Below are 23698 nucleotides of genomic sequence, written 5' to 3'. Positions count from 1 at the left end.
GGTAGCACCTCCCCCCGCCCCAGCCGCGGGTGGGAGGGCGAGGACGTCGCCAGCACGCGTGCGCGCTTTCTCGGTGCAGCCAGTCTGTGAGCGTGAGTGGGAGGTGGCAGGCCTCGGTCTCTGGCCTTCTCCACTGACTGATCCAGCGCAACGTCTCCAGCCATGAACCGGTTTGGTACCCGGTTAGTGGGAGCCGCGGCGACTCCGTCACCGCCGCCGAAAGCCCGTAGTAATGAAAACCTCGACAAAATCGATATGTCTCTCGGTGAGGAGCCGAGTTGGACGGAGTTGGAGTGGGGGGAGGGTGTGGGTGGAACCACGTCCCGCGGTTTGTGGGGGAAGGGGCGGTTGGCCACAGTTGTAGATCGAGTTTTCTTGCGGGTGGGCGGGACCAAGTGGGAACCTCAGGGGACCGGCGAGGGACGCCAGCTGGTGCCGAGAACGGGGGTCGAGCGTGAGGACCTGGGCGTCCCTTCGGCGGGGCTGTGTCTAAGGGGAGCGGTGAGGGCGGGTGGCGCTGCGGGCCCGGAGGCTTGGAGGGTTGAAGGGTGCGTAGCGTCTTTTTCCCCCCAGAGGGGCGCTACCACTCGCGGGTGACCCCGGCTCTTTGTGAGGAAAGCTCCTCGGATTTCGCCTCTAGCATATTCGCTGTGGGCGTTATCAGGAGAGCAAGGGGAACGGTCCCGCTGTGACATCCCTTCTGAGGAAGGCTCGGAGAGCCCGCCTGCGTCTGCGTTCGGTTCAAAATCAGTGCTCCCAGAAAGGGGCTCGTTGGGCATTTTCTGTGCCCAGGCCTACCCCTGGCGCCGAACGAGAAGTGCGAAGACCCCCGAGAGTTGGCGATTTCTTACGTGCGCCAGACCTCAGGGCCACCACGGGGCACCGACCCGGGAGCATTTGTCAGAAAATATCGTTAGGCAGGGCTCCATCAGATAGTGCTTTATTAGGCGGTGCCTAGAAAAGCATAGTCTCCTTACCAAGGCCTCCGAGTTAGCTGCTTAGGGGAGAAAAAAAGAAGCAGCAGCAGAAACCACAGCAAAAAACAAGGGAGAGATACGCAAGGATTGATGCGAAGCCGGATAAAGCACAGGATCTAGCACGTTTAAGAGGGGCGGGTGTTTTGGTGATGATTATGTAAAATGCCGGAAGATCGGCGATTCAATTAAAAATTGAGACCTAGCACTACTGAGGCACGAGTCTCTGGCTTAGCTAGTTCAAAAGGATTTCCATTTTTGTCGAGATTCAACTTATGTTATTAGATGTAGTTATCTCTGCCTGTTCTTTCTGTGGACTACGCTTTTGGGGATATTTGTGTAGTAGCTGGCCAGTAGATACAGAGGCGTAACTTTTCTGAGAGCGGTTATTTTTCTTACTTTGTGGGTTATCTTCAAAGTTTTTAGTCAGAAGTCAAGAACTCTTGGTTTCAATGATTGCCACAAGTCAACCCAATATATGAATTAAGTAAATCATTAGAAATAATAGGTTTGGCCTCAAGTCTTGTCTTACTGCTGGTCTGTAGTGAACCCTAAAGAAATGAGAAATCTTTTGTGCTAAGGCCAAGAGAAAATATAATAACGAATATTTATTGAGTGCTTACTACCTGTCAGGCACGGGACTAAGCATTTTATGTGTTAACTAAGTTTATACTCACAATAACCGTGTGAGGTATGGGCTACTAATGATGAAGAGTATGTAATCCAGAACCGCAGTCTCAATTCAAATCCTGTTTCTGCCACTTAATAGCAATGTGATCATAGGCAAATTATTTCTCAGTGCTTCATCTATAAAAAGTTGATAAAAATAGGCTTATCTATCTCAGAGATTGCTGTAAATATTAAATGAGTTGAGGCATATATAAACTGCTTAGAACAGTACCTGGTACACAGCACTATATTTACATATACACGTACACTATATAAACCATTGTTCCCATTTTACAAAACTCGAGGCATAGAGAAATTAATAACTTGTGCAAAGTCATACAACTAGTTAAGTGGTAGAGCAAGGATTTTGGTGTGGCTCTAGAGCTCTAAGCTGTAGGTATTACAGGAAGTATTAAACAAGTATTTTCAGAACCAATGTATTTCTTAAGTTTCCAGGATTTGTATGTATTTTGTTTGGTGATTAAGATGTTCAAGTGAAGGAAACTGAGGGATAATTCTCTTCGAAGGTAGAAATGAAGTGCTGTAGATAGCTAACTAAAATAGAGCTCAGACTCTTCTTTCCTCTAAGAACATAAACTGTTAGATATAGAGCATCTAGCAAGCTTCCTCTCCCCTTCCTCTCCATATTCTACCTTTGAATAAACTTCAGTAGCCATATCTCAGTTTTAGCAATTTTTTAATTTTTGACCCTTCAGTGTTATGTCAGATGCCTTTTTGTTTTTAGTGAGAATTTTACAGAGATAGGGTGAAGAGATACCTGTTTTAGACAACTGTTATGCTTTGTGAATATTTCATTTTATCAGGTCTATAGAGGTTTTAGAATCTATTTTTTTTTTAATCGATTCTACTAGGATTATATGAATAGTCATGTAGATTATCTGCCAAGACTACCAATAGCTGACCTCATTGTGGCTCAGTTTCTTAATTTGAAAATGGGTATTATAATACTTATTTCATAGAATTGTGAGAATTAAATGAATACGTGTCAAAACAATGTCTGTTAGTACTCAGTTACTACTGTTACTATTATTAGTACCATATATATAGCCCTGGTATTATGGAAGAAACTTTTTTATTAAAGTAGCTCATCATAATGCATTTTTTTCCCTTCTGATACCTACCCTATCTACTTCTTGAGTAGGAGAAAGCCATTCTCTTCTTTTAGATTGAAAGAATCCTCTCTGCCATAGTAGCTCATTTAACTTGAAGATTTAGGTAAGAAAATATTTAAATATAAAACATTTATATTTGATATTCTTTGCTACTATTCATTTTTAGTTATGTTTAAACTCTATACTCAATTTAAAATTAACCCGATTAGTCGAAATTATATTCTTGCCCCCCTTCTTTTTTTTAATGGTCCCCAGACCATATTGATTTTTTTTTTTTTTTTTTGGTGTACTCTCATGGCTCTGAGATTTTAGTCTTCTGGTGAAGAATACCACCTTGTTAAAGAAAAGTAGTGTTTCAAAAGTAGTGTCTAACTTTTTTTCCTGCTCACTGAGTGTTTAACAGGCTCATGAATCTGATTTTAATGAAACCTTATTAAAAAAAAACTGAGCGTCTTTAACTTTGATGAACTCTTTTGTAGTTTAAGGATTGATTTCAAGAAGATAATGTACTTTGGGGGAGATTTGAGTTATTTTATATAAATATTTGTTCAAATGTGATTAAGAGCCTTAAAGATTACAGATAGGTGAGGTAGAGTAGTAATACATAAGAAAGCATCTCTATAATCTGTTTCCTTCTTTGACTTCAGAAAAGACTAATTGTATTGATATTTGGTAGATTATTCGTGTGTAGAGCAGTTTGGAGAAAAATCACTGGGGTTAAGTAGTTTTGTCAAGTTTTATTAAGAAGCTGTTGACCACATTTAGTTTCTTTGGTTTATTTGTTTGTTTCCAATTATCAGAATTAATACTGGAGTTGGGACTGTGGAGAAATCGTTTGGCCATTCCTTTAATGAATAATTTTGGCTTCTAGTAACCTTTTAAAAAATTTATTAAAGTATAGTTGGCATACAATATTGTATTAGTTGCAGGTGTACAACATAGCGATTTAGCATTTATATACTTTACGATGTGATCATGATAAGTCTATTAACACATCTACAGCATGCATAGTAATTACAATGTTATTAACTCAGTATTTCCTGTTTTAGTCACCTCCTTTTAACAGATGTAAATAGGAATCGAGATAATTTTGTTTCCTGTTCTTCACATTGCTCTGTTATGCTATAAAAACAGTATGATATTTGTGGATTACTTTGGGACACTTTTTGAGTTTTTGGAAATAATGAAGCTTAGAGCAATGTAGAAAGGAAAATAAGGTAACCCTGAATTACTTTGCTAGAGGAGCAGAAACCAATCGTATTTTCTTTTTGTACTGTATCTTTATTATGATGCTTGTTTAATTTTGAGAACAGGGACCATATTTTACTTTTGTTTGTTTCTGTTACAGCCTACCACGAATGTTCATTGCGCATAGTATATGCTTAATAAATATTTGCTGAATCGAGATGAAGTTAGAAATTTAATCTTAATTTAATGACTTGTTTTTTGACTGCCTGTGGTTTTATTGAAAGGTAGTCATCTTTAAAAACTAGAGATTTCTGTGGTTATTTCTTTGGTTATTAGTAATTTTTGTAAACAGGCTTTCACTTATTTACATTTATCAGAGAAAGAAAGAAATACTATGGATAACATAGTATTTTCATTAATTGATGGGTCTGCTTTGGGCTGTTGATTTGAACTTTTTCTGCAAAACCTTTAGTGGTCCAAGTGTATTGGCTGATTTGAGCTTATATCTTTTTAACATTGTTATTCTCTTGTGGAAGTGCTTTCAAAGTAGAAATTAGGGACATGGAAATCTATCAACTAGAAAATGAGACTGAGTAATTGAGTCATTAAGTTAAAATGAAAATAAATAATCACATTTCCTCTGTCACAGATGATATAATCAAATTGAATCGAAAGGAAGGAAAGAAGCAGAATTTCCCGCGACTAAATAGAAGACTCCAGCAAAATGGTGCCCGGCAATTCAGGATGAGAGTACGATGGGGAATCCAACAGAATTCTGGTAAGTTTTTCAAATAAGAATGAGAAGCTGTTATTTATGGGTTCACAGTATACTATCTTTAGTATATACTTAAAACATGGAGGAAGAATATGAGTACCCGTTGTGATTTGTATTTTCTCTAAAGCTTAAATCTTAAAATCTGGTAAAAATTTAAGTTGCCTTAAATAGTTGATAGCACTGTTTCTTATAAACATTAAGTCATTTCAAAGGAACTTCAGTATACAAATAGTCTAAAGTGCATTTAAATTATAAATTATGAACATGATAGGTAAAGGTCTTATGTATCATGAGGTCTTATCTCCTTCCTGTTAGACGTTTATTTTTATTTTCTTTTTCTTTTTTTAGGCGAGGCAACCCTTGGTTGACCTCACAGATTGCAAGGACCTTGTCAGCTTACAGTCCCTTATTTTTTTTATTTTTTTTTATTTTTTACGCCTATAGCACCTGGTCTTCCTGGGTGGCCTCCCATCCAAGTACTAACTGGGCCCGACCCTGCTTAGCTTCCGAGATCAGACAGGATTGGCCTTGTTCAGGGGTGGCATGCCGTAGACAGATGTTCTTTAACAGTGTGTCTGATGGATGACTGTATAAACTCCAGCTTGAGTATATTGAATATATTCCATGAAAGAGCATACCACCTCGCAAGACAATTTATTCTATTATTGAAGACAGTTCTGTTTACCAGAAAATTCTCTTGATTTGAATTTGAATTAAATCATGCCTACCTATTCTACAGAATTATATGAAGCAAACTCCCTTTTCTATATGAAAACCTTTTAAATATGTAGAGACTGCTATTCTGCAAAGAAAATCTTATTCAGTACCTTTAGGATTTGTTAAATCGTCCAAAGGTGACATTCAGAACTAAATGCTTTAGATGTGATCTGATGATTTTGGAACTCTCCCTATACAGGTATTTTTGGTAATCTGGAAGCTTATTTATATATAAGTGTCTTGTTCCAAAATGGATTTAAGGCAGTAACTGAATGCTTAATTATATATGACTCAACTTTTTTAGCAGTCATATCAGCATTTTAGAATAAACCTTTGTTCAAAATTTTAAAATTAGAACTTTTTACACATGAAAACATGTTTGATAAGCTAGCTAAGTTGATTCTTATCCTGTATGTTGAAAAACATAAAAAAATCCAGTGGGTCAACATAGTTCTTTGATTAACAGCTAATATGCCAACATATCCCCAAATTGTGTTTTTTTTTAAGATTTCTTATAAATGTTACGTATTATTACATATTTTATATACAATTTGTTTTAAAATAATCTTACTTAGAGTTCGTAGAAGCCAGAAATATACCCATTTATGTTAACCGTATGTTAAATACTTGATAAATGCTCTGAACTGACCAGGTTCTCTGTGTACATAAAGATGCAGCCTTTTACTTGAAGGAATTTCTAGTAATAGAGGTAAGATAAAAACAGAGGATTGAGAAACGTCATAAAAGAAATTCTGATGTAGGACTTCAGGTAGGGCTAAGATAGAACTTGGTGCTTGTATGTTCTCCACTTACATGTGAGAGGGCCTAAAATAGAACAGCTGCTGCTGTCAGTGAATGTGCAGATAAATATGGGATTGTCTTAAGCTCTGATTGGTTAGGGAAAGTGCAGATTTCCACATTGTAATGTCAGTGAAGATGTTAGTTTGATGTAAGAGCACAAGTAGGACAGAGAGCCCTTGGCAGATACTCAATAAATTTTTGATGACTGAACAAATAACTGAGTAATATTCCTAATTCTGTGCCCAAAATATAATTTAGTTACTCAGTAAATGTCCTTCAATGATGGAATACTATATAGCAGTGGTTTTCAAAGTGTTGGCCAGGGACCTTGGGGAATCCCCAGGACTCAAAGGGTCTACAAAGTCAAAAGTATTTTTATAATAATACTAATATAACTATCTGAGATAAGCCAGACACTAAAGAGATTTGCAGAAATGCAAAACAGTGCTACTCTCACAAGTATTTATTTTATTTTAGAAAAATAATTGTTATTTTTTTAATACTAAAAATGTTATTTACCCTACATGTGTAGTTTATTATTGGTTTAATGAAATAATAATTTTAAAATGTCTTAGTTTTAACTTGGTAAGTATCAGTAAACATAAACCCACAGAAATAAAAACTCTTTGGGGTTCAAGAGTATAAAGAGGTCCTAAGACCAAAAAATTTGAGAGTGCTGTTTCTTTTAGAGGTACAGGAGACAGAAAATATTTGTATGTTGCATCGGAAAGGAGTCAGTAATATGATTGCATTGCATACACTCTGTGATATGATATTTCTCAGAAAACTCTACATATCTTAATATAAGTGATCAGACTCCAGAAATTATTGAGGCAATCAGATGTGTGTGTGTGAAAGAAATTCATGAGTGGATTGGGCTAAAGATTCAAAGGAAAGATGAAAAATTCTGTCTCTAGTTTTAGTTGTTCTCAACCTTGGTTGCACCTGTGGAGCTTTATAAAATAGATACTCTTGCTGCACTACATTTCTATCAAACTAGAATTTGCAGTAGTAGGCCCAAGGGATTTTTTTAAAGCTCAGTATATGGTTCTGATACACTGCTAGTGTTAAACTGCTGCTGTAGTGGAGCTGAAAATTGACAGGATCTTCATAGAGGCAGTAGTTGAAGTAATGAGAATGAAAGTGCCCTGGAAAGACAAAAAAGAACTTTCTAGAGGGGCTAAATGGATAAAAACTAAGAAAAGACCATTGCATTAGATGATGGCACTAGTACCTCTTCATAGCGCTTTTTAGAATATAAGGCAGTTATAGTGGGTAATGAAGGAGAGAATTGAGGCAGTGTGTGTAGGTCTTTCTTAGTTTATGAAACATAACAATGAAGAGTGAAAAATAGAACAATTGCTAAAACTGAGATATGGCTACTGAAGTTTATTCAAAGGTAGAAAAGGGAGAGGAGGGGTCAAGGGTGACCTGTCTGCTAGAAGGTAGAGAAGAAGCCACTGATGAGAAATAAAAGACAGTGGAAAGGTTAATGAGTATCAGAACAATGACTAGAACTGTCAGAAATAGAAGGTACCCAGAGATAGAGTTCTATCCCATATTTTTTCCTTTTAATCAATTTTATTCTTGTTCATAAGACTTTCTCATGAATCTTTCTCAGGTAAACTAAAAACTTTGGTATAACAATGGATTCCTCCTCTCTTTAATCTTTCTCTTTGCTCTAATAATTCATTAATTCTTTGGAATATAGTACTTTAAAATTTCTTTGTTCCTCTTCTGGTCCTTTATCAAGTCATGTTTGAGTGCTACAATAACTTCTGAAATGGCCTCACTGCCTTCTCTCTCTGTCTCCTATTCAATCTTAAGATATTGCTTCTAGACTGATGTAAGCTGATCACAAGTTCTATGACCCCTTATTCCTTGTCAGGTGTAGTCTTTATCTCCACTTAAAGCCCTCTTACTTGAGCCCACCCCATTTATTCACTTCTAATCCTTTTCCCAAGAATGTCTCTTCTTTCAGTATGCTATAGTTGGTCATATCTTTGTTCTTGTCACTTCATGTCTATATCCCTATTCAAATCTTGTCTATTCTGAAATACGTAGCCTGGAGCCCACTTTTTCTATTAGTTTTTTCTCTTTGGAATTGTACCATAGATTATATTATACCTTTTATTATTCTTTAATTTTTATATAATAGGAAAAGTTCAGTTTTTGGAGCCACACAAACTTACTCTTAGGATCATAGCTCTTCCATTTTCTAACTATGACTTCTGGGTAGTCACTGTTCTTTGCCTCACTTTGCTCACCTGCAGAAATTGAAATGGTAGCATCAACCTCATCAAGTTTCATTTAGGCTCAAGTATTCAGCACAATGCTTAGCACAGTTAATGGTAGCTGCTTCATTTAATACAAATAAAAATAGCAAATAGTTGTAGATTTAATTTGAATGTGCAGGTTCCCCCAACATGCTTAATCTTCATTTGGTTGCAATTATAGAAGAAAATCATCCATAGAGCAGCAATAACTTGATTTTTAATTTTTTAGATTTTTTTTTAAGTGAGGCAACACTTGGTTGACCTCACAGATTGCAAAGACCTTGTCAGCTTACAGTTCTGGTCTTCCTAGGTGGTCTCCCATCCAAGTACTAACCAGGCCCAACCCTTCTTAGCTTCCAAGATCAGATGGGATCGGGCTTGTTCAGGGTGGCATGGCCATGGACGCAATATCTTGATCTTTAAAATTGTATCTTTATTGCTCTTTTAAAAAATTATAAAGGTAGTAAAAGGTTGTGCTGAGGCAGAGCACCCAAGAAAGGAACAGGTCTGGAAGAACTCCTCACCAACTAACTGAGTTACCATGCTGGTAGAAGCTGTCTGTGGCGGGGAGGGGATGCAGCTTATTAATTCACTGAAGCGGGAGTAGGGCCAGACCTTAACGATACTTAGGTCTAGATCTAGACAGAAACCTAAAAACCCCAAACTTAAGGCATTATTCACTTTCAAATTTTGTGTCCTAGCTGCCTCTCTTGCCTCACTAGTCTCAGGTTGTGGGGTAAGGGTAATGAATGCCATTGGGTGTCCTATGCCACAAGGAACAAGTCTTGAGGTGCACACTGGAACCTGAAAGAAAAGCCCCTTCTTCCTCTAGAGTCCCTCTAGCGCCCTCTACTGACAAGCTTTCCTGGTGCCAGCTGGTAAGAAAAATGTTCCAGTAACCAAAGCAGGGCAGTAAAGAGTGAATTGGGGGCTGAAAGGCAGTAAATTTGTAACTGATTCAACCATCATAATATAACAGGTTTTCCTGGCTGTCTTGTCGAACTCGTCTCAAAATAGGTATACTACACAAAAGCATTCTGGAATTAGGTAAGTCTGTGAATGACATAAACTATTATCCCTCGTAGATTTTTCATATACATTAATCCTAAGAAATTTTATAATAAAGAAAACTTCGAACTTTAGTTTTATCACAAAATTTTTCTGTTGGAAAACCTGTTACTATATTCCAGTTTGTAGTATTATAGAGGATACCATTCTAAAGACAATCCTCTCAAAATTAGAATTAATATTAAGAATGCCCAGTATCACAGTTGTTACTTAGCATGGCTCTCAGGAATTTCTGAGAGTTCATGAATGGAAGAATACAGGTAGCCAAAAACACATCAAAATATTCATTCTCACTAGTAAACTACCAAATAGGACAGTAAGATTTTTTTAAATACCAAGTGATACAGATTAAAAAGAATAATATTCAGAGTTGTCAGTGATATGGAAAAAGTGGCATCTTTATGTTTCTGGGAATATAAAAATATAGTCATTCTGGAGGGGATTTTTACAATATAAATTAGAATCCTTAAGAATTTGCTTTACTTTTTGAAACAGCATTTCAGCCTCTGGAGATTTATATCTTGAGGAAGTAATCATGAATGTGTATAAAAATATGACCTGTAATGTTATTGCAATGTAGTTTATAATAGCGTAACATTAGAAGTAACAAGCAATTAGTATGAAGTTGGTAGGATCGAGTATGGCACATTAAAAAATGCAACAAAAGAATATTAAATACCTGGGTAATAGTCATTATATAGTGTTAATATAGACTATAAAATAGTATGTAGAGTATGAAATGTGGTTGCTGGAAGATTGAATCAGTCTATCTTTTAGGCACTTGGTACTACAAAATTGTGATTTACCTCATATGATAGTCTTTGGAGTTGTTTAAAAATAGTTGAAACTAAAGATGTAAACTTTTTAAATGTACATATACAAGTAAAAGAAAAGACTAGAAAGACATAGAATGTTAGTAGTGCTTATCTCTTGATAGTGAAATAGGGAGTGGCTTTTATTTTCTCATTTGTACTTTATGTTTCTAAGATTTCTGCAGTGAGCACATTTATTATTTCGGAATTAAAAGAAAGTATTTAAATAGGTAAGATGCATAATGAAAAAGCAAGGTCAGTAATGTTACATGCCACAGCGATTAAAATATGTCCATTAGAACTCACTGGGGACTTTAACAAAAGCAGTTTGAATACAGTAGAACTGAAAATGAAGAAGCCAGATTGCAATGTAGTAAGTAAGTAGGAGATAAAGATAGAGATTCCACTCTAGAAATAAAATGTGATCACATAATAATATATTTTGTTTAACCCAATATATCCAAAATATCATTGTAACATAATAATATAAAATTATTAATGAAATAGTATACATTCTTTTGTTCATATCATTTTGGACTAGTCATATTTCAAGTACTCAATAACTACATGTGGTTAGTGGCTACCACATTGCACAGGGGAAGTTAAGGCTGTCCTTTTTCTTGACAGAGTAATGCCAAAGAGAGATGGTAGCTAGAGGGGAAATGTGAAAATCTTCAGGTCCTTTGCAGTCTATTACTACAACAGAACCATTTCCAGTGCAGCTTATTGCCTGTTTAAAAATGAGATCTTTTATGTAATTAAAAATACATATAAATAATAACAATACTATAAGGAATATTGTATAAATCATAATAAATAAAAAATGAAACACACCCTTCATCTTGCTTAAGAAATAAAATATCTTGTGACCTATGTGCTTCTCAGTTGCATTCTTTATTAATTGGGTATTATTTCTTCTTTTTATTTCCCCCCTGTCCCACAGGTTTTGGTAAAAATAGTCTGAGCCGTAGAGGAAGAGCGATGCCTGGAAAGAAACGTCCTTATGGAGTTATCACTGGCCTTGCCGCTAGAAAAGCAACTGGAATTCGAAAAGGAATTAGCCCTATGAATCGGCCACCTCTAAGTGACAAGGTAAGATGATGGCTTAATCCTGAGTCAGATACCCTTTTACTTTATTCATATGAATATTTCTGTGAATGACTTTGAGAGAGCATTTATTTGAATATTTTGATTATGTAGTACTTTGGGGTTTATATAAAAAATTTAATGATTAGATAAAAACCATTGTCGTTCATGAACAGTATCTTAATTTCCATATTCTCAAATATAAAAATTTTAAATAAGTTCTTGACTTTCTCGTTGTGTGTGTGTACAGTTTTTAACGGATTATTGAGGTGTAAGTCTATACTATAAAATTAATTTTTTAAACATTCAATAAATTTTAGGAAATGTACAGTTCAATGAATTTTAGAAAATTTAGTTATATAATCATCACAACAATCTAAATTTAGAATATTTCTATCACTCTGAGAAGAAATGTTATGTTCATTCGCAGTCATACTTCATCATCTGCCGCAGGCAACCACTAATCTATTTTAGCTTTTCTATAATTTTGTCTTTTCTTTACATTTCATATAAAAGGAATCTTACAATAATATGTGGACTAGCATTTAGCCATAATGTTTTGAAGTTCATCATATTGTAGCATGTATCAATACTGCATTCCTTTTTATTATGGAGTAATATTCCATTATACAGATATACCATATTTTGTTCATTCACCAGTTGTTGGGCATTTTTATTGTTTTCACGTTTTAGGTATCATAAATAATGTTGCTGTGAACATTCACCTATAAATTTGTATGGATATAGGTTTTCCTTTCTCTTGAAATGATCACTATTCCCTGCTTGATATTTTTAATTAGTTACAATTATTTACTACCATAAGTTAACTGCTTCTTAAATGTTAACCAGTTTACGTACAGCTTAATGAGTAATTTTTGAATTGGCTAAAGCATTCCTTAAAATAGTTTAACAAATGGGTTTTCGTGTATTACGTTTATTAGATCTGAGCCACCAAGGAATTTAATGTTCTATTCTTCTGTTTTTTAATCCTTTTTGTTTCTCTGATTATGAAAGTAATACATGTAAAAAAATTCAAGACATTTATTTATTAAATGACCTTAAGTGCGCGTATGCTGGTTAAGAACCACAACTGTTTTAGATCTCTTTTCAATTCTGCCACACCACCAACAGATGTTCTTGCCTCTATAACTTCAGCACAGAACTTACTGCTTATTAGAAATTAGAAATTAATGAGATATGGATACTGGAAGGGAGTTTGGGTTTAACTGCTAACTAATTACTTGCGCCAGTAAAAATTTTAAGTTATCACATGTGGTAGTTGTTTGAGAAGAGTGAAAATTGAAAGTGTTAAATTATAGAATGCTAAGAATGTACTGAATAAGAAGATCTATTTATTCAAAGTTTAAATGATTTTGGCAAAGACATGGTTTGAAAGTTGCCGTTTCTTTTGAAAACCTTTTCCTCAACCTGAATACAGATTAATAGTCTGATTAGGGTACAATACAGTAGTTGCGAAGCTGATTATTTTCCAGCCATTTAAGAAAATTCTGTTTACGTATAACTCATATCATCCTTTCCCGTTCATTGAACAAGGCACCTAAATAACTTAATTGACCTTGAATTGCTATATGTCTTTTGAAATTTTGCACTTAAAAGATAGTTCCGACCATAGTTCAATTTTCTGTTACTTTATCTCTTCCTTAGTTTATATAAATCAATGAAATTTTATTCCAATAAAAGTATATGTTTTCTTGCCTATGGAGTGAATGACTAAGTGGAAAAGATAGCATACTCATTTACATTACTAATAAATGTACTAAGAGGGGAATGGTTATCTCTAAGAATGATTTTTTTCTTTTTGATTAGAGTCAGCTAAAAATATCTATCATGTAAAAGTTGTGTTTAAGTTATTCAGGGGGTTCTTCTACTGGAACATAGAACTTTGTCAGTGTCAGTTCTATAACTTTCCCTTTTCGATTCAGAATTTTCCAAAACTGAGGGTATGTTATGCTCTGTAGAACTTTTAACTTGACTCTGATAATACGAAATCATTTAGTACTTGTGTGAACTTAAAAAAAATTTGTTGTTGCTGTATATACAGAGGAGTCGTTTTCTTTTCAGAAAAGGCCCGAAGGTATAAAAAACTTGTGGTGGTGTCTTCTTTTTACCCAAAGGATCCTGAACATCCACTTGTGAACAGATGCACAATAGAAAAACTTTATTTTTCTTTTCAAATTCTCCTTTTGTTGCACATATTTTAAGTATAATGTGGTTGTCTTTTCAGTCACTTAGATTGAAAATATTCAAGTCGTTTAAGCTTTTCTGTCTCTAACCTGCACAGCTAAGCTGTGATCAGACTCTGTCCATTCTGCCTCAGAAATATTTATTGTAATAGGCTTTATAGCAAAAAAAACAATTAGATTAATGTAGTTTCTCTCCTTCTGAAAGAATATAGAACGATATTTTCCAGCATTAAGAAGGAAGGCAAACCTTCTGAGACAAAATGAAGCGCAAAGAAAACCAGTTACAGTTCTTAAGAGACCTAACCAGCTTAATAGAAAGTAAGTGCTCAAATGTAAGACAATAATATGTTATCCTGCATAAAAATAAACTTCTTGCCTAAGTGTTCAAAAGAATGGATTTTCAGTGATTCTTATAGTTATCTGGTCATTTTCAAGACAGGTATCAGATGTCTATCAGATCATCCAATATGGAAGCATTTACAAATAACTTTTATTTCTTAGACTCAACGTTATTGATGAATTTAATTATAAAATTTTTTTGAAAGCATCACTCTACTTCTTTCTCTTGACATAAAATAAAATTGCAAAAGGTAATTGTTTTGTTAAAAACAGCTCAGCCAAAATTATTCAAAATTGGGAATTCTGAAAGCCGAATTCATTATTTAGTCTCAAAAGCTCTTAAATAGAATGATGAAATTTGTGGAAAAAGCAGACTAGAAAAAATCCTACATGAGTGCTCTTCAAGTTGAGATTATTTTAATTTAAATTTAAAGCCATAACAAAAACTTAAAAATTAAGACCTATTATTATGGTATTCTGTTCTCTTTAAGGATAAAGTGGGCAAAAAGGAAGTTGACAGGCTGCAAAGTTGCCTTTTTATTTCAGTTTCAAGTACTGCTTATTCATCTCATATAGAAGATAATTCAAAACAAACAAACAAAAACCCTGAAATGAAGTCTTTATTATAAAAGGAATGGCTGGTATTGCAGTTTTACTTAATTATCATTACTTTTTCTTTTGGGAATCATTTAGTAGTACCTTTTGGAAAACGGGAACTTCCCAAATAAGAACTTGTCAATTACATGAGCCATTCATTAATGAGCCCATGTTAATTGGGCTAGCTAAGGATATTTTGTATTTGAGTATGGTAAGAGTAGTGGTAAAATTAGGCAACATGTTAAGCATTTATTTATAAAAATAAATGAGTAGATAAGTGTAAAAATTTGTTTTCTCACATTTTACCAGCAGATGTGCTGTACTAATCTTGTAAATAAATCTGTACTTATGTCTTTTGCCAAATTTAAGAAATAGCATTAAAAATGTTTTTTAATGTCCAGAAGAGATCTTACATGTTTGTAATATTAGAGAGTTGAATATCTCTAAGATAAATTAGTTCAGAATTAAGCAAGTTGTTACATAATATGGTACAGAGTGAGATATTTGTAAATCAAATCTCCATAGCTTGGTATAAATAAGGAAATAGTTCAATTTTTATGTTTAATATACCTCAAATTTTCAGCCTGTGAATTTATTTTTGCTTATTTTTTTCTTTGAAAGTTGTTAAGTGGCTGAGACAATTCATGTATATGTGTTTTTGTTGCAGAAATAACATTTCAGCCAATTATACCAAGAGTGGAAATAAATTAAATCATCAGAAAGACACTCGTCAAGCAACTTTTCTTTTCAGAAGAGGCCTGAAGGTATAAAAAACTTGCGGTGGTGTCTTCTTTTTACCCAAAGGATCCTAAACATCTACTTTTAGTAATCCTCAAATGATAGGAATGGCCCGTGGTTGAGGAAGGGTTTGGGTTATGGAGAACACAACATTAGATTAGCTACTCACCCACACCCCCCTGCCCACCCGATTCTCTCTTGTCTTCAATAGCATCATCTTATAAGAATTTAACATGTTGTTTGGAATAAACCTGTTTTTATTACTTGTTTGTGGTTCAGGAACGCCAACAAAGAGGTGTCGCCAGAATAGGCACACGCCACTCTTGTATTTATACACATATCACACTGGGTTATAAAGTTAGGAGGATAGCTCTTTGGGTTCAAATCCTGTTTGGTGTGAGATCTTCTGCTTTTTTTCCCCTTCAGGTTCAGGCCCAGTTGAACACAGAACAACTGCTAGATGATGTAGTAGCAAAGAGAACTCGTCAGTAAGTTTCAATTTGTTTTTCAAGATGTCATTTCAAAACTCCCAGAATACTAGTGACCCAAATTACTTTGTGCCTTAGTCCAAAAGAAATTAAATGAGACCCAAAGTAAATTAAACATTAGGCCTGAAATAAATAAATCCTTTTTTACTATATTTTCCTCAAAAACTTTTTATATTTTCACATTAGTATTTTAACAATTTTAGCACCAAATACAGTAGTATTTTAACAATTTTAGCACCAAATACATTGCTTTATTGTTAATTTTTTCAATTGTCTAATCTATTTTAATGAAATAGCTCTTTTATTTTCTACAACTGCTATTATACCAATGAACCTATTGAGGGAATAAGAGAGGAAAATCTAGTAGAGCTTTTAGAAATTTCGTAGACCTTTAAAACAATAGAATATTTTTTTCTTTTCACCCTGTTTTCCCCTTATCCCTATAGTTATTTTTTAAATTTTTTGTTGTTGTTAGAACTGCACTTCCAAAGTATGTTGTAACATTCTAATTTCATCAATATGATCAGGTTTTGAGATTAGACTATTTAAAATTATGGCTACTTTTTGGAAAACTATACATACAAAACCCCCATCATGTTCCAGATATTGTGCCAACTAAAATGGAGCATGATTTTGAGCAATCAGAGTGTAAGAAAGGAAACTTGATGCTGGCTGTATTCTTTTGCACAGAAGTAATGACATTGGAAACCATGAGGAAGAAAATGTTACTCATAGTTTGCTTCTGCATGAATAATATTTACATAGTTGCAATAATATGAATGCTGTTTGTTTGTTTTGAACTTTGAGAATTAACTATGGAACAAAGCACAAAATTCTTAATTTGGTAACTGAATATAATGTAAATGTCAGATTTTGACTAACATAAAAGTAGAATTGATAAAAAATGGGAAATACAAAAGTAGAAGAAGAGGTAGAAAGCAGGAATAGAGGTGCTACTATCCTATTATAAGAAGTGGAGGAGATGGTATCGAGACATTACTGAAAGAAAGGGATTTAAGTGTATTTAAAGTTATAGTGGAAGTAAAATAGTGATATGGCCTTAGGTAGGAAAACCAAAGTGGGTAGTGTGATGAGCTAAATCCTAATCATAGCAAGATATCATTATAGAAGCATCTTGTTTAGTGAACTGGAAACTAGCCAGCAGTAAAAACAGGAAAGGTTAAAAGTACTGCCTTTAGGGAGCAGAAAGGAAGAGAATAGTGGGGTGAAGGGCTGTTGCTTTTCATTAGAAGCCTTTCTGTATTATTGATTTTTTAAAAAATGTTCACATATTTATTACACTGAAAAAATATTTAATAAAGTGTCTAGTTCCTACACCCAAGATGCTGATTAATTACATATATCATGGTGGGCATGAGTACTTGTATTTCTTAAAAGCTAAGAAAAAGTAATGGCTACTTTAGAATGTATTTTTTTCTGTTACATACACTATAGGATTTATAAACTTCCATTCTGATGAAGGTTTTGGTTTTTTGAAACTAGATGGCGGACTTCTACCACAAATGGAGGAATTTTGACTGTATCCATCGATAACCCTGGAGCAGTGCAGTGCCCATTGTAAGTGTTTTCTTTCTTTTGCAGAAATTATAACGTCTCAGTATATAAAATAATAGAAAAGTATTAGACTTCTGCTCGTAGTATGATGTTCAAGTTAGGATAAACTGAGACAAGGATAACAGTAATACTTGTGGTACAAAATAGAAATAGTATAAAGTTAAAAGCTCCCTTGACTCCTGTTCTATAGACCTAAAATGACCACTTTTAACAATTTCATATTTCTATTTTAAAAGTTTGGTGTATGTATAACAAATAATACATACTTCTACTTTTTATGTATAATAATAAAAGTCCCCATAGCGTTTTCTTTTATCTAAAATACCTTAATCTAGTTAACAGTTCCATTATATGTATTATAAACTTCATGGGTTTATGGAGTTTTTGATCTATCCAGCCATTTTAATGATGGAAAAGAACGTAAGATGGGTCTCTGAGACTTCAGAGGTTGCTTTATTTAAGTCGAAGATCAAAACTTGGAAATCATCAATCATTCAAAATTCTTGAAAAGTTTATAGTTTTATCTTAAGGAAGTATTCTATGAGGGATTATAAATTTTAGTTTCTAGATTAGTCAGTCAAGAACCATGTACTTTTTTAGGGGAACACAAATGAAATAGCCCTACATTTGAACATGTGTACAAGTCAAGCTATCTTATGTATCAAATGATTTATTTTTTTTCTTTTGATTAAGCTGGTCTAATTTCATTTAAATTTTTGCTAATAGAACTCAGAAACCACGATTAACTCGTACTGCTGTGCCCTCATTCTTGACAAAACGGGAGCAGTCTGATGTAAAGAAAGTTCCTAAAGGTGTCCCCCTACAGTTTGACATAAATAGTGTTGGAAAACAGGTAAATTTTTTTCCCTGTATTTCTTTGTGCCATTCACATATTTTAGTTAACAAAACAAATGTATAATGAATTAAATAGGGTGGCCTAAGTTCCTCAACCCTAGGAATCCACTGATTTATCTACTTACTTTCTGTATAGACTTGTCTATTTTGAACATTTCATATGAATGAGATCATATAATATGTGCTGTTTCATGACTGGCAGCTTTCATAGCATAGTATTTTCAGAGTTCATCCATGGTGCACCAATATTTCATTTCTTTTTTATTGCTGAATAATGTTAAATCATATGGATGTACCATATTTTATTAATTTATCAGTTGATGGACAGTTGTGTTGTTTTCATTCTTTGGCTATTATGAATAGTGTTCCTCTGAACATTCATGTACAAGTTTTTGTGTGAGTTTATTTTTCATTTCTCCTTGGTAAATACTTGAGAATGGAATTGCTAGGTCACATTGTGACTCTCTGTTTAACCTTTTGACGAACTGCCAGACTTTTTCATAGAAGTAGCTGTACTATTTTACATTCCTGCCAGCATGAATTAGGGTTCTAAATTTTTCCACATCCTCACCAACAGTTATTATGTCATTTGATTATAGCCATCCAAGTGTGTGGAAGTGAAAAATCACACTGTAGTTTGACAGTTTTTGTGTTAAACTTGGATCTTGTGATCTTCCTAATATATACTTAACTACTTTTTGTAATTTTGTAGATTCCTTAGGATTTTCTGTGTAAACAATCACGGCATTCTCAAATTCCTTTCCAATCTTCAAACCTTTTCTTTATTATAATGGCTAGAACCTTCAGTACAATATTGAATAGAAGTGGTTAGAGCATGTATGCCTGCCTTGAGGGTATTCCCTTATATTCATAATTTGCTGAGAATTTTTATCATGAATGGGTGTTGGATTTTGTCAAATGCTCTTTTTGTATCCATTGACATAGAAATATATGGAATTGAAGATACAAAGTATGGACAGAAATTTGACCAAATTTAATTTGTTTATTTTTACTTTATCGTTACTTTCCTTTCAGAAATGGTGAAGTATAATTTGAGTGTGCTTTCTGTTGTTAATCAAAAACCAGATTTTGATTTGAATCTGATTTTTTGAGTTTACAGATATTCAAGAGCTCAGAAATTCAAGAAAATTTATTTCAACATTTCGCAAGACCAAATAACGCTTACTTTATCAAGCATCACTAGAGTTGATGGCAGTGTTTTTACAGAGCCTAAAAATAATTTAGATAGAGAAAGCTTTGGGTGTATGACTTGTAGGCATAATAGTATATGTGTTTTATGTAGTGTATAATGTAGGCATCATAGTGGTTAGGAGATAGAGATTCTGAGTCAGACTGCTTGGTTTAACTTCTGGAACTGCAAGTAGGCAAATTAACTTCTCTAAACATCACTAAATTGACCTATTTCATATGGTTTTTGTTAGAATTAAATGAGTTCATATACAAATATCCAGAAAATGTTAGCTATTGTTACTATGAATTACCATTATATACCATCACATTGTTCCAAAGCAAATATGGCTTATAGTCAATTTGTTAATTTTTGTTTTGTTTTGTTTTCTCTAGACAGGGATGACTTTGAATGAGCGGTTTGGGATCCTAAAGGAACAAAGAGCCACTCTCACGTTCAACAAAGGAGGAAGCCGCTTTGTTACCGTGGGATAGATCCTATGTCAAAGGGACTTTGGAGTGATGACTGTTAAAACAGTTGAATTGCTTGAAGAGTTTGTCACAGAAATTCAAGAAACTTTATTTCAAAATATTTACAAGGCTAAATTACTCTTATTTTTATTTTTTGAAGTTTTTGTTTTTTTAACGTGTATAAATAATGCCCTGAAAGAGTAACGGGGAATATACCTATCTGTTCTTAAAGATTTCTTGGTTGGCCCAGATAAAACAATTCTCTATTAGATTTCATTGGTTCCTCATACAGCAGAAGGATAGAAATTGATTATTTTTATGATAGTGGTATTTAGGATCTCATCTCCTTTTGCCCATTTTTTACACTTTGCCATGGTAAATCTTGATCTTCAGAAATAAGCGTAGGTCCCTTTGTTGCTGTCACTTATTCTTTAAATAGTGTTGATATAAGTGTAGGTGACTTTGCCTCATTAGAGATATTTTAAAAAATTAAAATTTCACTTTCGGGTTTTAAGATTTATGATAATATCTGGAACTTGGCTCATTTTTCAGATAGTATAAGGTTAATCTTTCAGAGTTGTAAACCTTTAAAGTTGAAATTTTAACAAGAAATGTGACCTTAGGCATTAATCTCAGTTTAAAATGTTGCTGTTTGAAGGCTATAAATGCTTGTTTTCAAAGTTATCTAATAGACCCTTAGAGAGGAGAAGGTCCAATGTAAAAAATCTGACAATTTGTGTAAATAAATGAAGAAAGCATGAGAGGAGGAGGTAGGTTGAAGGCAGGTAACTGAGGTGAAAAAATTTAAAACCAAGGTCATAGGTATACTGTTTGAATTTAGTGTAATCTTGAGTCTAGTGTCCACAAAGAATTCTTTAAATGATAACTTTTGAAAAATTATAATAATTAAAATGGGTTGAGTCCCTTAGATATTTTGATAGTAAAATTAATAGCCATAAAGTCCTATACTTCTTATTTGAAAAGTTAAATTTTATAAGCATTAAAACTTGCTAAATTAAACATAACTTGTATATATCACAAAGAAAGAAAATGCAAAGTGGTAATAGAGTTAAATTGTCACCTTGTTTTTTATACCTTTCATTCTGACTTTATTTAAAGTTCAGGCATTTATGATAAGAAAAGATACACGCCCCCCGACCCCACTCCCTATACTCTTGAGGGATAGGAAGAGAGAGTTGTGCCATGCTAGTGCTAAGAGTCCTCAGATGGTTGTATACTACAAGTTAACAATATAATGCCAACATGCAGCAAAATATTCAGCTACAAGTTAGGTCATTTTGAAGCTTAACTTTTTGGTTTGCTATAATGTTAAAACCTCTAAGTAGGTGTTAGCTTCCCTAAATTGAATTATTAGTGTTGATTTTCCCTGTATTAAAACAGAACAAAACATTAAGTTATTATCGCTCCTGCCTTGCATTATATACTAGATTTCCTTGTTGTCTCCCATGCTCCTTGGGTTACTTGGCTCATGCTAGCCATGGAAAGCTATCAAAAACATTTTCATGCTTATACCAAAGAATTAAATCTGATCCTTAATATCTGGTATTTTGCCAGTAAGTCTACTGATAAGGATTTTTGGAGGCCAGTCACACAATTTGAAAATAAATTCTAATCTCTCCTTAGGCCAAGGACTCATTGCAAAACATTTTTGCAAGTATGAATGCTTAAATTTGATCCATGAACAATACATTTTAGACTGGTTTAGAATTACTGATAGCTTATTTTTAAAGCAAAGGAGAAACAACTGAGCACGAGTTTGCTGTCTGTAGAGCAGTTTGTGACAATACATTTCATTTTTAATTTTCTTGTTTTAAATATTGTACAGAGCTATTATTAATGCATTTTTTGAAAAACCTTAAAAAATTTCCCCAAATATTGATATTAAGTGCATCAAACAACACAGCATCTTTGATATATTAAATTTTTGCTCTTCATGCATCTGTAATTTCATTTTCTTTTTAAATATAAAATGTTGGTTTTGTTACAACTAAGTTAAAATTCTTCAGTGCTAACGTGTTGTATATAAACAAAAGAATATGCTTTGTTGGAGGAAAATTTCCTTTCTTGGAATGTGGTTGTAGTCATCCTTCAGTTCTTAAAGTTTTTCTTTAAATAGGATGCAACTTAAAATTTCCTTTGCATCAAGGTGTATGCAAAACATTGATGCAGTGCATCACAAAATGAAAGTTTGTATTTAATGAGGAGATGCTTTACACTGTACTTTTTGGTGTTTTTTGGAAAAGTTACATTTAGATCTATTCTAAAGCTGTTCATTTTTAACAAATAAAATGTTACAAGTCTCACATGATTTATTCTCAGCTGTAAAGTTTGAGTTGTGGTTTTTAGATTATTCTATGTTACAAAAAACTGTAGTGATTATAATTTTTAGGGTTTGAAAAGCTATCTACCAACTAAATTGGTAAATCAATGTAGACTCCTATTGAATCCCTCTGCCTTTGGATCATTTCATTCATAGCTCCAACAGGAAATAGCCAGGAGGAGTTTAAAATAGACAATCACATTTACTTAGAATGCAGAATATTAGACTAGATGAGCCTTTAGAAATCATCTTGATTAACCCCTCTTTGTACATCTTAGTTGAGACCCAGCTTTTCAAGACTTTGTGCATGGTACAGTCACTTTTGGGGCTTAGATCTTTTAATTCTCAGTTAATAATAAACTGTGAATTGAACATCCATAGAAAGTAATGAAATGGTGTGTGGTGGTTTGATATCTAAGAAGTGATAATAGCTATACTTTGGCATTTTTAGCATGCTACATAAATCTGCCATTGGTGCTTATGAGACTTCATTACTTTTGTATTCAAGTTACATAGACCTATTAGAAAAGTCCAGTGTTCTTAGACTATATTTTTTTTCTGATAGACATAAACTTTACCACAATTTTGATTATACGCAAATCATAAAATATTTCTAAGTTTGAAGAAACATAGGCTTCATTGCCCAATGGGTGTTTTTTTGTTGTTAGATACATATATTTTGCTGTCAATAGCTTTATATTCACACGACATAACGGTGTCAGGTTAATTTTTGTTCCTTTTGGAGGGTTTATTTTCTGATTTCTGTTTACTATAAGGAGATGAGTGTGAGAAAAAAATAGCTGACAATGCACTAAAGAAAATAACATTCTGAAAGTAGATAGTGTTGGGACAAAATGATTTCATTTCTTATCAGTATACCTTACCTTTGAACTTTGATCAGAATTATATGATTGTTTTTTACCACAAAAAAAATGTGATTTAAGCTTTCCTTTAAAGAGAATTCTTTTTGCATAGATCAGTTTGAAGTTTGTCCTTTTTTAAAAATGATACTAATAAATCCCAAGCATTTACTACAAGAATTTTAGACTGTGAGTAGGGGTTTGAAGATTTGTGGACCATTAGTAGGGGTTTAAAGATTTACCCCTACTATATATTGTTGATTTATGATGTCTTTTTCCCCCCTGCTATTTTAGTTTACTTTCTATCTGAAATTTTTCAACATAAAATTTGATAAAATGGAAAGAAAGGTGATACCATTCTGGAAATAGAGATCCTTGTTCTTAGTGTATTCAGATGATATTTATTGATGTTTAAAGATGAATAGGGAACTTTATTGTGTATATGTTTATACTTCCGTTTTTCTTTCATGAGAAGAAAATCACATTGTCAAAATTTTCTTAAGAGTTTTAAAAAGTCAATTATTAGTGCTTCTCTTGATTAAA

The 23698-nt window shown here is 33.7% G+C and overlaps 1 protein-coding gene and 1 pseudogene across 1 annotated transcript; one reads left to right on the top strand and one right to left on the bottom strand.

Annotated features, from left to right (window-relative positions):
* Positions 1-23: 23 nt before the first annotated feature.
* On the top strand, positions 24-22293 carry FYTTD1 (forty-two-three domain containing 1). The gene is made up of 9 exons (XM_006906140.3): positions 24-265; positions 4614-4742; positions 11357-11505; positions 13909-14021; positions 15307-15403; positions 15804-15865; positions 17369-17443; positions 18167-18293; positions 19880-22293. The coding sequence occupies exons 1-9, from the start codon at positions 163-165 to the stop codon at positions 19976-19978; spliced, it is 954 nt and encodes a 317-aa protein (XP_006906202.1). The 5' UTR covers positions 24-162; the 3' UTR covers positions 19979-22293.
* On the bottom strand, positions 8820-8937 carry LOC112474000 (annotated as a pseudogene).
* Positions 22294-23698: the final 1405 nt, after the last annotated feature.

The sequence above is a fragment of the Pteropus alecto genome, unplaced genomic scaffold (assembly GCF_000325575.1).
Source record: "Pteropus alecto unplaced genomic scaffold, ASM32557v1 scaffold311, whole genome shotgun sequence".
NCBI classification, from domain to species: Eukaryota; Metazoa; Chordata; class Mammalia; order Chiroptera; family Pteropodidae; genus Pteropus; species Pteropus alecto.
This window is presented reverse-complemented; position numbering and strand designations above follow the sequence as displayed.